The sequence below is a fragment of the Myxocyprinus asiaticus genome, chromosome 50, assembly GCF_019703515.2.
Source record: "Myxocyprinus asiaticus isolate MX2 ecotype Aquarium Trade chromosome 50, UBuf_Myxa_2, whole genome shotgun sequence".
Classification (NCBI taxonomy): domain Eukaryota; kingdom Metazoa; phylum Chordata; class Actinopteri; order Cypriniformes; family Catostomidae; genus Myxocyprinus; species Myxocyprinus asiaticus.
The window spans coordinates 595,292-609,902 of NC_059393.1; the positions used below are offsets into that span (position 1 = coordinate 595,292).

Here is a 14,611-nt window from a genome sequence, read left to right on the forward strand (position 1 = left end):
TTCTGAAGAGTGCCTCTGCAACATTACGTGCTGAGATGTTGCGCAGGGGCACTGCTTCCGGATATCACGTTACATAGTCCACCAGAACTAATGTAAAGCGATAATCTGTGTGTGGTCCATTCTAATGGCCCCATGAGGTCCATACCAATTCTTTTAAAGGGTAAATCGATTAACGGTAGGGGGTGCAGTGGCGCTTTTGGGGTGACCGGTGGATTCACCAACTGACATTCACGGCACGTCGCACACCACCTGCGAACGTCCCCATGAATGCCTGGCTAAAAAAAATGGGCCATTATTCGGTTAAGTGTTCTTTCCTGTCCTAAATGGTCGGCCATTGGGTTATGGTGAGCCACCTGGATGAGAGCTTCCCGACGGCTCTTTGGGACTAATAACGTGGTCGTGCGTCTGTTTGCAGGAGAGAGGGAGTGGTGTGGCTTCTGGAGCCTGATCAGACATGAGGGGGTTGCTGCGGTGGTTCAGCTGATTCAGCACCGGCCGTGTACCCTCACGGCCCGGCCACGCCCTCCTCCTCGTCACAAATGGTTTCAAGTTCTTAAGTAATTATTCAAGACTAGTAAACAGTCAGTACTAAAATAAAAATAAAAAACAGCAATGAATAGAAATAGATTAAATATAATAGAACAAAAAATAAAAATTAAGAAAATTCAGTGCTTTTTTAACAGCTTTAAAAGTTTTTAACAGCAGTAGGCTATCAAGTATTCAAGTAAACATTCAGAATGAAATGGAACATAAAACTACTACTGGTCTTCACTGTATGATTATAATACATGAATACTTTTTAAAGCTACTAAAGTTATTCAGTTAAGAGCAGTGAGTGTTTTCTCATTTTCTTATTATGGTTGTTTGATTATTATAATGACACACTAGACAGCAGCAGGTCTGTTAGCTTACATTTATACTTACAAGTCCAACATTTTAATACAAATCCACTTTTTTCTTAGCTGAAACATGAACACCTCACCAAAACGGGCATTTTGGCGGAATTATGAAATGTATTTGACCGTTCAGCATTTTCCGAACCCACGCGCATGTTCAGCACACACACAGACACCTGTCAATCAAACTGAGCGCAGCTGTTACTAGATCGCTAGCGAATTATTAAATTACATGCTCTGGATTACTTTCAACAGCAAAAGAATATTCACGTTCTATTAAGTGACACAGGCCTAGGCTATCACAAATATAGCCAGTTAGTTTTTCGTTATTGATGTTTTAATCAGTTTCCTTGTCCGGTCAGGTAAGTAAAATTCTCTTTCACCCCTTCAAAAATCCACTTGCGTTAATGTCGAGCCCTGAATAAATATTGTATTCAACATTCTCCGATAACAATTTTTTCTTCTGCAGTATAGCTCCTAAAGTAAATGTACGTTGTTTTAAAGGAGTTTTAGATATTATTTTGGAAAACAAGCCAAAAAAGACTAATCAAAAACATATTTTGTTCCAGTGTATAATGGGCTAAGACTACACTCTCTCACCTTTGTTCACTTCGTTCCATCTTAACTCACAAAAAACAAACTTTTTCTTCTTAATAGAGCTGTGTATCACCGATTTCTCCTTGATAAGATACACACAGTGAACGTGGCACATATATTATGATTCACTACATCGCGAGCCATCACATTATAATCTAGCTGCAACAAACATGCGCGAGTGATGAGCATCCCCGCGCCAGAGTGTGCATTAGCCGGGAGAAGATTCGATCTCTTCCCCGGTCACCTCACGCAACTCATAGACGCGGCGCTGACCGCACAGAGAAATGCCAGTTTCTGAGTTTATTTTCATAACCCGCTTCCTTATTATTTGAACTTTAATAAAGGATGCTTTAATATAAAACCGGGGTGTTTCATTGTGAAATGGAATGCGGCACAATAATCATTTTATCTTGATTATCTTGTTTTCATAATCGTTGGAAGCCAAAATCGTAATTGAAAATAAAATGTGATTAATCGCTCAGCCCTAGTTTTACCGTAATCAAATTTTTTCTAAATTATTTAGTGAGGGGAACAGACACAGACTCTATGTGATATCTAGGTGATTCTCTATGTGTTGTAGTTTATGTGACCCGTGTGACGTCTGGAGTGGTGGTGGTGTAGTGGACTAAAGCACTGAACTGGTAAGCAGAAGGTTGTTGGTTTAATCCCCACAGCCACCACAATTGTGTCCTTGAGCAAGGCACTTAAATCCAAGTTGCTTCAGGGGGATTGTCCCTGTAATCAGGGCACTGTAAGTTGCTTTGGATAAAAGTGTCTGCCAAATGCATAAATGCAAATGTAAAATGTCTCAAGGCAGCTTGCAGATGTTCAGATTAACCAGTTTGTCTGCTTCCTGACCTGGGCCCCAGTTAGTCAAATACTATCACTTTTAAGACTATGAGCCAAATTACTAGAGAGGACAGCGGCACCTTCCCTGGAGGGATGGAGTCTGTCTCTCTTTAGCAGGTCAGGTCTACCCCAAAAACTCTTTCAATTGTCTATAAATCCTATGCTATTCTTTGGAAACCGCTCAGACATCCAGCCATTCAGTGACACTAATCTACTATAAACCTTGTGACCACTATGAACAGTGAGGGGGGCCAGAGCATATTACAGTGTCTGACATCATTTTTGCAAGTTCACACACCTCTTTAACATTATCTCTGGTGATCTCCAACTGGCGAAGCCAGACATCGTTAGTGCCGACATGAATAACAATTTTAGAAAATCTATGTTTAGCATTAGCCAGCACTTAAAAGTTTGATTTGATGTCAGATGCCCGAGCCCCCGAAAGGCATTTAACAAAAGTGGCTGGAGTCTCTATTTCCACATTCCTTACAATAGAATCTCCTATAACAAGGGCGCTTTCAACATGATTCTCAGTGGGTGCATCACTGAGTGGGGAGAATCGATTGGAAACCCTAACAGGAATGGAACGGTGGTGTCGCTTTGCTGAGTGAGTATGCTGCTGAGACGTCACCCAAATGCCCTACTGCAGGGGCTCTACCCACATCCGAAACAGTATTTACCGGCTGCTCTTTCTCACTGACCTCCACTAGCGTTCTTCTAGTCAGCCTGACTAATTCCTTACATACTTCCGTCAGCCTGACTTATTCCTTACATTTATCACATGTGAATCCCTCACTGCTGACGGAAGAAGCTATAGTAAACTTGTGGCATGCAATGCAGGAAGCAATAACATGAGCGGATGCCGTGACTTATTGCAATTGTTTGTTGTTGTTTTTATGGTTGTTCTTGAGCGGCCAGGGTTTGAGATCGATGTGAGTCCCTCATGCAATTGTTTGCTGTTGTTGTGGTGGTTCTTGATCAGCAGAGGTTTGAGATTGATGCAATAATCTGTGTAAAACACAGAGGAGAAAACGAATGCATGCAGTCGAAATACGAGATGTAGACAAGCGGAAAAAAAAGAAAAGAAAAAGAAAACGGGTGAGTGTGGTAATATACACGCAGTTGAAACAGTAGAAAAGCGATAAAATGATGAACGTAGAGGAATAAGCAATGCTAAACAGGCTAGCAAGCTACAAACAAACACAGACTCGTGCAGCGTGCATTTTGAGTTGTTCAGTTATTTCGTCTTTCTTTACTGAAAGTGTAAAATGTATTGATTTATATATATACACTACCGGTCAAAAGTTTTGAAACACTTGACTGAAATGTTTCTCATGATCTTAAAAATCTTTTGATCTGAAGGCGTATGCTTAAATGTTTGAAATTAGTTTTGTAGACAAAAATAGATTTGTGCTACCATATTAATTTATTTCATTATAAAACTAAAATGTAATAAAAAAAAAAAAGTTTTTGAAATTGATGACTTGGAACAAATAATAAAGAAAAGCAGCCAATAAGTGCCCAACATAGATGGGAACTCCTTCATACTGTTTAAAAAGCATCCCAGGGTGATACCTCAAGAAGTTGGTTGAGAAAATGTCGAGAGTACATGTCTACAAATTCTAGGCAAAGGGTGAAGATGCTAAAATATAACACAGTTTTGATTTATTTTGGATTTTGTTTAGTCACAACATAATTCCCATAGTTCCATTTATGTTATTCCATAGTTTTGATGACTTTACTATTATTCTAAAATGTGAAAAAAAAATTATAATAAAGAATGAGTAAGTGTTTCAAAACTTTTGACCGGTAGTGTGTATATATATATAAAAACTGCTGGGTGATATGCAAGAAGTGTGTTCATAATATTATTATTAAAACAAATTACGATATCCGATTACATCGTCAACCACCCTGCCCCCACTGCCGAGGGTGTATGTAATATTCTTGCTTGATTGATTTTGCTTTCAAAATTACATTAATTTATTGAAATATGAAAAACTTAATCCAAAGATATTTCTAAATTCAAATTGCACTTCAAACTAAACGAAAAAGTAATAAAAACAATGAAGAGGTCAAACCATTTGTATATTTAACCACCTCTCTTTTGCCGCCACGCTAGTATCCATCTACAACAACAGGTGAAAAATAACTTAAAACAAATTAAGATCTAAATAAAAATTTTAATGTAAACATAATAATAATGATAACTGAAATATAAATCAATTTTAGGTTCAAGGTGTTTTGGTATTATTTTATTATTTGTGAACCTGCAGAGTTGCATTCATAATACATGTTAGGGATGCACCGATACCACTTTTTCTCTTCTGATCCGATTCCGATATCTGAAATCTCAGTATCGGCCGATACAGATCCGATACCAGTGTTGTTTTTTCATAATCAGTTTAGAATATCTATACCTCACTGAGTGATGCTAATTATATGTAAAGAAACACAAACCTTTAACTGCACATTATTTCAATATAAATGTACAAACTATTAAGAAAACTTTATTGTTAACTAGTCTACTAGTTATACTAGTTAGGATAATGCTGCAGCAAAATTAACAGTAATTCCAGTCTAAGTGTTCAGTAGAAAAGAAGGCAGTTTTTTTTTTTTTTTTTTTTTTTTTGCAAAAAACTTTTAACTTGAATCTGGACTTTAAAGGATTCAGATCTCTCTTTTTTTTTGTTAAATTTAGTTGTAAGATATCAGTTCACTTTTCATTCACAGTTATTTTGTGGAACCCATTAAACTTAAATATTGTTATAATTTGTAAACAAATAATAATAATAATAATACATTATTATTATTATTATTATTGACTTTTAGAATTTTAAATACAACAGTAATATATTTCAGTCGTGCACCTTTAACTTTAAAACCATGGGCTTTTATTTTGACATTCTGAACTCTCCAGGAAGTCCTGTATGTGTCTGTTTGTAGGAAAGTTCACAGTAGTTTAATTAGCTTCTTATTCAAATTCTGGTAAAAAAGCACCTCCAGTGCCGTTCTAAATGCATATTATAAGTGAACCGAACTATTGAGCATCTACATCTGAGACTGTTAGTGAGTAGCGCTCAAATGTTGCGCAACACGTGAAGGCTAAAAATAGCCGCGAGTGTGTGTGTAAACAGAGCAGCGCCATTCAATAACGTGCTGGCACTGCACGTGCATATAATATATTTACTTATTAAACACAGCCTTTTGTGATTCACAGAGCTATCGCACATCTTCAGGTGGCTTTGAATAAAATGCACGAGTCATATTAACTACTTCAGTGGTGTTTTTATGGTTCTTTTATGTCATTTTTGGAGCTTGACAGGAATGAACATGACTAACACACAGTATCGGATTTGGATCGGGCTCGTCGGACCGATACCCGATCCATCTAAAAACGTCAGTATCGGAGCCGATACTGATCCAGGTATCGGATCGGTGCATCCTTAATACATGTTATCCTCAAAACTTTCCATGGAAATAATGCAAATTTAACTCGGAGCACCTCCTGATAATGTCTTAAGTCATTTGCAACATTCTCATAGGCGACACTATTCTTGCAAACAGTTTTCAGACGACTGAAACAGAAAAGAAAGAGTGAGAACTCTTTACATTCGCATGAGACACGCTCGTGCTTTATGCCTCTTAACAAACAGTGAATCAGACATCGATGGGTTTTCTGTCGTTTGTTCTTAATAATAAAATAAAGTGTGTTTCTTCAAGCATGTGTCTTTGTGTCTAACAGCATTTCTTGTCATGTGTCACTCCGAGACATCTTGCAGGTCGCCTGCCACAGTGAGGGGAAGATGAGCAAAATTACACACCACTGCATGAAATAGGCAACCTGCATTTGGCAGGTCGCGACTTGCAGCCCCGGGTACTAATTTCAAACCCTGGACTACTGTTTAATATATTTGGCAACTTCCCATGTAAACAGGGGGTGCTGCAGCCAGGGCCGCCGATAAGGGGGGGACAACTGGACCTTTTGTCCCAGGCCAGCTTGAGTGGAGGGGGGTGGGGGGCACCGAAAGGAATTCGTTTTTTACCGGGCACAAGAATTTCTAACTGCAGCCCTGGCTGCAGCACCCCCACTTCCCGCATTCCTGATTTGTATAGTGCTTTTTAAAACACACATGATTTCATAGCAGCTTTACAGAAAATTATGCTCTAACAGAAAATGATGCTGTGATTCCTTATTGTCCTCTTTGTGTGGTTTAAATTATTAACGCAATTGAAAATCATGCCTTAAAAATAGGACTGGGCAATAAAACAATCTCTGTATTTATCTCAGTGTAAAAATACTCGATATCAATGATAAGCTTTTAATTAATTTTCAAAATTTAGCCCATGTTCTACATTCTAGACGATCAGCTGCATGTCATTAAAAACACAAGCAGTTCGGCTTTCTCAGACCGTATGAAGTTGCTAATGTTAGCTGCCTTGCTACTGTAGATTAGGCTACACCGGTCACCATAGTCTGGGTCCGGACCCCGGATTGATTCCATCTGGACTGTAAGATCTGATCTTTTTGCGCTGTAGTCTTGAATATTTTCTCAAATAAAAATATTTTCAAAATAACTGGCTCATTAGAGGTATTTGCTCCGGAATCAGACTACACTGGTCACACTGTGTGCTCCGCGTTGTAGATAAAAAAATAAATTAAAAAAAACCGGCTCATAAGAGTCATTCGGTCGGGAATCGGACTACACTGGCTACACTGTATGTTTCGCACTGTAAATTCAAAAGAAGTGATTCATTAGAGTCATAGGGTCTTTGACAGTGCTACCATAAGATAAAACCTCAGCCCATGTCCACATTACAACCTTCAGCCTTGATGTTTGTCTTCATCCGTGAATGGTGAGTGGAAGCCAACACATTGCACAATGTCATGTTTTCCATGATGTTTAAATACTTAAGGTGCCTACTGACTAATCCACCGTGCCCCTGAAATCAAATGGCCAGTGCATCTGCACTGAGTTCAGTCGGACCGGCATTCCCATTGTTTCAGTGGGTTTTATGGGTTTTCTCCCCAGCCATCTGGAGCATGTGTGTGCAGGGACTCATTATATGACTAAAGTGGCACCCGCAGGAACACTGACTCTGAGGTGATTACATATCTTGGTCTCTTGGAGCACACCAGGGTTCCAGTAATTTCCCCTCAGTGGCCTGTAGCTGTTGAAGTTAAGCTTTTCTTGAATCTTCCAACATGATTGGCAGTTTTTGATCATTCCATTTCTCAAGCTTAAATGTTTAATTTCTTGGATGTTAAAATACTTTCTCATATTCCTTCTTAATATGTAAAGACAACTATAAGTAAAGCTGATTCCCTCTCTGTTGGTTGAGCATCAGGACGAACTTGATGTAGGAACACTGGCTCAACCAGTGGCATGATTTTGGGGTGGCCTGTTTGATGACCAATTGCAGACACTGTCAACTTCCATCACAGTATACTGATCTGAAATGCAGGTGTCGCTCTAACACAGTGTCCATAGGCATTCAGTCTATTTTGTGATCTCACACACCTACCACGTTTTGTCAAATATCTCAGCCTCTGAGTGGACTAGATGTTTAATCTTGGTGTTGTTGGACAGCTGAGATCTTCAGCTTTGTTATGATGTATAATATTTCATCACTGGTAATGATACTGCCCCAGTCCATAATAGTACACTGCTTGTGTCAAGGACCAATTTTTCTTCAGAGGTACTTTTGGAAAGAAAATCATAATTGCTGATTATTTTACTTGATATAGTAACCGTGTTTAATTATGTTGGTTTATAGAAATGACATACTTATTTGTTTAAATTTATGCCATATCCTTTTACTAGGGCTACATCCAAAACAAGCTATGAACTGTTGAGCTGAATTATTTTAATGCTGTTTTGTACATCAGTAAATCAACTTCATATTGGCCTAGCATGACAAAATTTAACTGAATTCTTGAATTAATTACTCTTATGAGCCGATTCTTTTGAATCTACAGCACGGTATGTACAGCGTGGCCAGTGTAGTCCGACTCCTGAATGAATGACTCTGATGAGGTGATTCATGTTAATTTACAGTGTAAAACATACAGTCTGAACAGTGTAGTCTGATTCCCTATAATGAATGGCTCTTATGAGCCGATTCATTTGAATCTACCGCACGAAACATAAAGCATGGCCAGTGTAGTCCAATTCCCAAACGAATGGCTCTTATGAGACAATTCTTTTAAATATACATCACAAAACATACAGTGCTACCAAACTAATGACTTTTATCTGCCCGTACTTTTTAATATATCAAAATCTCATTGAACCACAAGAAACACATTTATGAGTTTTGTTGTAATTATATAAATGTTAGACCGAACATTGCAATATCAGTAAATATAAGAAATCTTACAAGCTACAGCTGTGTCAAAGAAAATATTCTCTTGACATTTTTGAGACTCAAAATAATTCAAAAATCCTCTTTGAAACAACACAAAAAAGTTTGTGTTAGGATACTTACTTTTATGAATGAAAAACTTCCCCAAGAAAAACTGTTCAATAAAAACTAAATAGAAGAAATTCCATATCTCTGGAAAACCGAATAAAACAAAGTTTTGAACCAATTATACTAAAATGTGATTGTTTTCTCCAGCTCGGAAACTCCAGTCCACTGTGATAGGTTGGATCAGCAGCGGGGACTGTTGGGTAGTAGTCCGCTGTGGAGCTCGCACTGATGCAGGCTTAGCCGAAGGGTGCATTGAGGGCACAAAAGGGGGTGCTCGTGAGCCCTCTGAAATGTCAAATGGGACACCTTACGGTCTCGTGGACTTCGTGGGAATCCGCAAATGAAGACCACAAGACCGCACATCAAGTGTGCCATTTGGGACAGGGCTTATGTACCATTTAATGCTGCATTCCATTCAACTCAGAAAGTCGGATTTTCCAACTTCCTACTAGGAAAAGTGCAATGGAATGCCACTTGAAGTCAGAATTCCAACTGGGAAACTTGTGTGGAAATTTTCAACTGTGATTTTGCCGAGATGCAGGTGTGTGACGTCCCACAAACATGTCGGCACCCAGGGAGATGTACAAAGTGATAAACATTCACTTGTATTAAATAATATCGATAAATGAGTCAAAGTTCATACAATATATGACAGGTGTTCAAAACATGGTAAATTATACTCTCTTTTGATAATCGTACACCTGTAGCACAAATGCTAGCATTGCAGCATTGTTTATCATTTGGGTTTCTAGGAGACATCTCTGGTTACAGTTGAACACCTGCTAAGCTGATGGGAGCGTTACAGTTTTGTTTCCTTACACTTAATTTTCCGAGCATCTGGCAGTGGAATGCCTTTATAGTCTGACATCGGAGAAATCAAGTGTCCGACTTGAATGGAATGCAGCATAAGCCCATGGATGTTCAAATTAAGCCAATTTTTTAATTATTTGAAAAATATAAATATTTTAGTGTTTAAAATTGGTAAAAAAAAATATCCAACATGACTGGGTAAAATACTTTAACATTTACAGCAATGAAACAATTCATTCTATATTATGCAAAATGCATTAGTAGGTGAACAGTTATTGTTCTAAGTACATTCATCACCATTAAAAACTTTTAATAGAAATATTAAAGACATTGTTAAGTAATATTTAAATAAAACTTTTCAATGAACAGTGAATATCTAATGAACAAGGAACATTCAGTAAAGCAATGGGCCACAAGAGGCTGTGTGTTACGGTGATTAAACCACGTATAAGGGTGTTCTTATGATCTTATGACCCAGCAGGGGGTCCCATTTGTCATAAAAGAGATAACATTACTTACTACGTGCAACCAAAAAAAGTGTAATAAAAATAATTATGGAATGAATAAAATGCAGCTAAAACTGTAATGTTAGCATAGTTAACATGCTTGATGCTTTGGCAGTACACCACATTATGAAGCTCATCCACTGACCAGGCCATGTGGTGTGTTTGCTAGATCAAATAACTAATCTTTCCAGTTCAATATAAAGGGTAATTATTATCAGACTGATCTTTCATTACATGCATAGATCAACCCATTAATCTCTTAAATTTACAAAAACTTTTCACAATTACCAAATAACTGATTGGAAATAGATGAAATATGTGTTCCTTTGCAGGGTCTCTTCACACCAAAGTTCTTCTGCCAGTTCTTATGTTTTTTCTTGGGAGTACTTACTAAATTTGGGCTCATCTGATCGGCTTGCAATGAAAATGACACTCAAGAGACAAATAGACTTACTTATATATGTATATATAAACTCAGCAAAAAAAGAGAAACGTCCCTTTTTCAGGACACTGTATTTTAAAGATAATTTTCTAAAAATCCAAATAACTTTATAGATCTTTATTGTAAAGGGTTTAAACAGTGTTTTCCTTACTTGTTCAATGAACCATAAACAATTAGGAATGGTCATTAAGGCACTAACAGCTTACAGACGGTAAGCAATTAAGGTCACAGTTATAAAAACTTAGGACACTAAAGAGACCTTTCTACTGACTCTGAAAAACACCAAAAGAAAGATGCCCAGGGTCCCTGCTCATCTGCGTGAACGTGCCTTAAGCATGCTGCATGGAGGCATGAGGACTGCAGATGTGGCCAGGGCAATAAATTACAATGTCCGTACTGTGAGACGCCTAAGACAGCCCCACAGGGAGACAGGAAGGACAGCTGATCATCCTCGCCATGGCAGACCATGTGTAAAAACACCTGCACAGGATCGGTACATCCGAATATCACACATGCGGGACAGGTTCAGGATGGCAACAACAACTGCCCGAGTTACACCAGGAACACACAATCCCTCCATCAGTGCTCAGACTGTCCGCAATAGGCTGAGAGAGGCTGAACTGAGGGCTTGTAGGCCTGTTGTAAGGCAGGTCCTTACCAGACATCACCGGCAACAATGTCGCCTATGGGCACAAACCCACCTTCGCTGGACCAGACAGGACTGGCAAAAAGTGCTCTTCACTGACTGACATCACTGGGGTGATGGTCGGACTCGCGTTTATCGTCGAAGGAATGAGCGTTACACCGAGGCCTGTACTCTGGAACAGGATCAATTGGGAGGTGGAGGGTCCGTCATGGTCTGGGGCGATGTGTCACAGCATCATCGGACTGAGCTTGTTGTCATTGCAGGCAATCTCAACACTGTGCGTTACAGGGAAGACATCCTCCTCCCTCATGTGGTACCCTTCCTGCAGGCTCATCCTGACATGACCCTCCAGCATGACAATGCCACCAGCCATACTGCTCGTTCTGTGCTTGATTTCCTGCAAGACAGGAATGTCAGTGTTCTGCCATGGCCAGCGAAGAGCCCGGATCTCAATCCCATTGAGCACGTCTGGGACCTGTTGGATCGGAGGGTGAGGGCTAGGGCCATTCCCCCCAGAAATGTCCGGGAACTTGCAAGTGCCTTGGTGGAAGAGTGGGGTAACATCTCACAGCAAGAACTGGCAAATCTGGTGCAGTCCATGATGAGGAGATGCACTGCAGTACTTAATGCAGCTGGTGGCCACACCAGATACTGACTGTTACTTTTGATTTTGACCCTTTGTTCAGGGACACATTACTCCATTTCTGCTAGTCACATGTCTGTGAAACTTGTTCAGTTTATGTCTTAATTGTTGAATCTTTTTATGTTCATACAAATATTTACACATGTTAAGTTTGCTGAAAATAAAAGCAGTTGAAAGTGAGAGGACGTTTCTTTTTTTGCTGAGTTTATATACAGAATAACTGACTTCGGCCTGCAAGCCTCACCCTTTTTCCTCCAAACATAACGATGGTCATAATAGCCAAACAGTTCAATTTTTGTTTCATCAGTCCAGAGGACAGTTGTCCAAAAAGTAAGATCTTTGTCCCCATGTGCACTTGCAAACTGTAGTCTGGCTTTTTTATGGCGGTTTTGGAGCAGTGGCATCTTCCTTGCTGAGCAGCATTTCAGGTTATGTCGATATAGGACTTGTTTTACTGTGGATATAGATACTTGTCTACCTGTTTCCTCCAGCATCTTCACAAGGTCCTTTGCTGTTGTTCTGGGATTGATTTACACTTTTCCCACCAAAGTACATTCATCTCTTGGACACAGAATGCATCTCCTTCCTGAGTGGTATGATGGCTGCATGGTCCCATGGCGTTTATACTTGCGTATTATTGTTTGTACAGATGAACATGGTACCTTCAGGTGTTTGGAAATTGCTCCCAAGGATGAACCAGACTTGTGGAGGTCCACGATTGTTTTTTTCTGAGGTCTTGGCTGATTTCTTTTCCCATGATGTCAAACAAAGAGGCACTGATTTTGAAGGTAGGCCTTAAAATACTTCCACATATACACCTCCAATTCAGTACACCTACTATCAGAATCTAATTGGCAATTGTCTAAAGGCTTGACATCATTTTCTGGAATTTTCCAAGCTGCTGAAAGGCACAGTTAACTTAGTGTATGTAAACTTCTGACCCACTGGAATTGTGATATAGTCAATTAAAAGTGAAACTATCTATCTGTAAACAGTTGTCGGAAAAATTACTCATGTCATGCACAAAGTAGATGTCCTAAATGACTTGCCAAAACTATAGTTTGCAAATGTGAAATCTGTGGAGTGGTTAAAAAATGAGTTTGAATGACTTCAACCTATATATATATATATATATATATATATATATATATATATATATATATATATATACATACACAGAGGTGTATAGTAACGAAGTACAAATACTTCGTTACTGTACTTAAGTACAGTTTTTTAATATTTGTACTTTACTTGAGTATAAATATTTCTTTGGACTTTTACTTTCACTGCACTACATTTTGAAGAGAAAATTGATACTTTTACTCTGATAAATTTCTGGAGACTGTTTCGTTACTTTTGCGACTGAACACCGCAAAAAAACAACAACAGCTGTACAAGCAAAAATGCATGCAGATCGGCGATAGTGATATGTGATATGTTGAAAGAATCATTTGAGTCTAATCTTTAAAATTTGATTCCTTTGAACTGAACAAAAAGATTCAAAAAGTGGTCTGAATGATTCATTATGTGAATCACGAATCTGAATCAAAATCACAAGTGAAGCACGCGTCAGATTACGTGTTCCGTCGTCTGTCTCCTCTGGGGAAGACAAGAAACTGCTCATGTGAGTTAATTTTTCTTTTTCTTTTTTCGACTAATTAATTTGATAAGTTTAGGCTTAAACATTGTGAAAGCTGTGAAATAATGAAGTTATGTGCGATCAGTCTCCCGCCTTTTCAGGAGACCTGTTCATATAAAAGTCAATCACATGCGTTTACATTTTACATTTAAACAAGGTATGATATGTATGAATAATTACCAGCACTCATGAAAATGTCCAACAATATTTCTTTTTTATATTTTATGAAGATGTGAATGGTCTTTGCCTAAGCAAAACTAGTTTTCTGGTGGTTGCTAAAGTGTTATATTTGCTTTGTAGCACATTTTGCTACAGTATGTGGTAACTGGGGATTTCTGGATGGTTGCTAGGGCATGCAATGCAGTTGTCAAGGTGATCTCTGCTGTGTTTTGTCGCATTGCTACAGTATGTGGTTGCCAGGTTGTTACTATGCTGTTGCTAAGTTGTTTTCTGTGTTTTTAGCACATTGTTTTGCAGTTGACAGGGTGTTCTAGGTAGTTGTCAGGTTGTTGCTATGCTGTTAAGTTGTTTTAACTGTGTTTCAGCACATTGCTATGCAGTTGCCAGGGTGTTCTGGGTGGTCGCTTATTGGCTCCATAATCCCATAAATATGATCATTCTGATGTGACTTGAATGCACCATTAAAGTGATAGTTCATTTAAAAATGAAAATTCTCATAATTTACTCGCACTCATTCGATCCAAGATGTCTATGACTTTCATTTTTTTCTGCAGAACACAAACAAAAAATTTTTTCAGAAGAATATCGCTGTTATGTAGGTCAATTCAATGTAAGTGAATGGTGGCTAGACCTTTAAAACTTCAAAAAGCACATAAATGCTGCATAAGAGTAATCCATAAGACTTCAGTGGTTTCACCAATGTCTTCTGAATGGATCCAGTTGGTTTTGAGTGAGAATAGACCAAAATATAACTCCTTTTTCAACTATAAATTTTCACATTAGCAGTCTTCTTGGTGATCAGGATTTCAAGCTCGATTACACTTCCTGTAGCGCCATCTAGGGCTCTGTGTATGCATGGAGCTTGAAATCATGATCGTGCCTAAAGATTGCAATGGCAAGATATACAGTGAAAATTAGTTACAGTTTTG

At 38.6% G+C, this 14,611-nt stretch overlaps 1 protein-coding gene across 2 annotated transcripts in view; it reads left to right on the forward strand.

The window, feature by feature from the left end:
• The window catches only part of LOC127438705 (inositol hexakisphosphate kinase 1-like), a 123,704-nt gene that overhangs the window by 15,368 nt on the left and 93,725 nt on the right, over positions 1–14,611 (forward strand). The window contains exon 2 of one of the 2 annotated variants that reach the window (XM_051694506.1): positions 12,513–12,651. The exons of the other annotated variant lie outside the window; for it this stretch is intronic. Coding sequence (XP_051550466.1) covers positions 12,619–12,651 — 33 coding nt within the window. The 5' untranslated portion in view covers positions 12,513–12,618. The remainder of the gene's footprint in view (positions 1–12,512; positions 12,652–14,611) is intronic. 2 annotated transcript variants of the gene reach the window in all.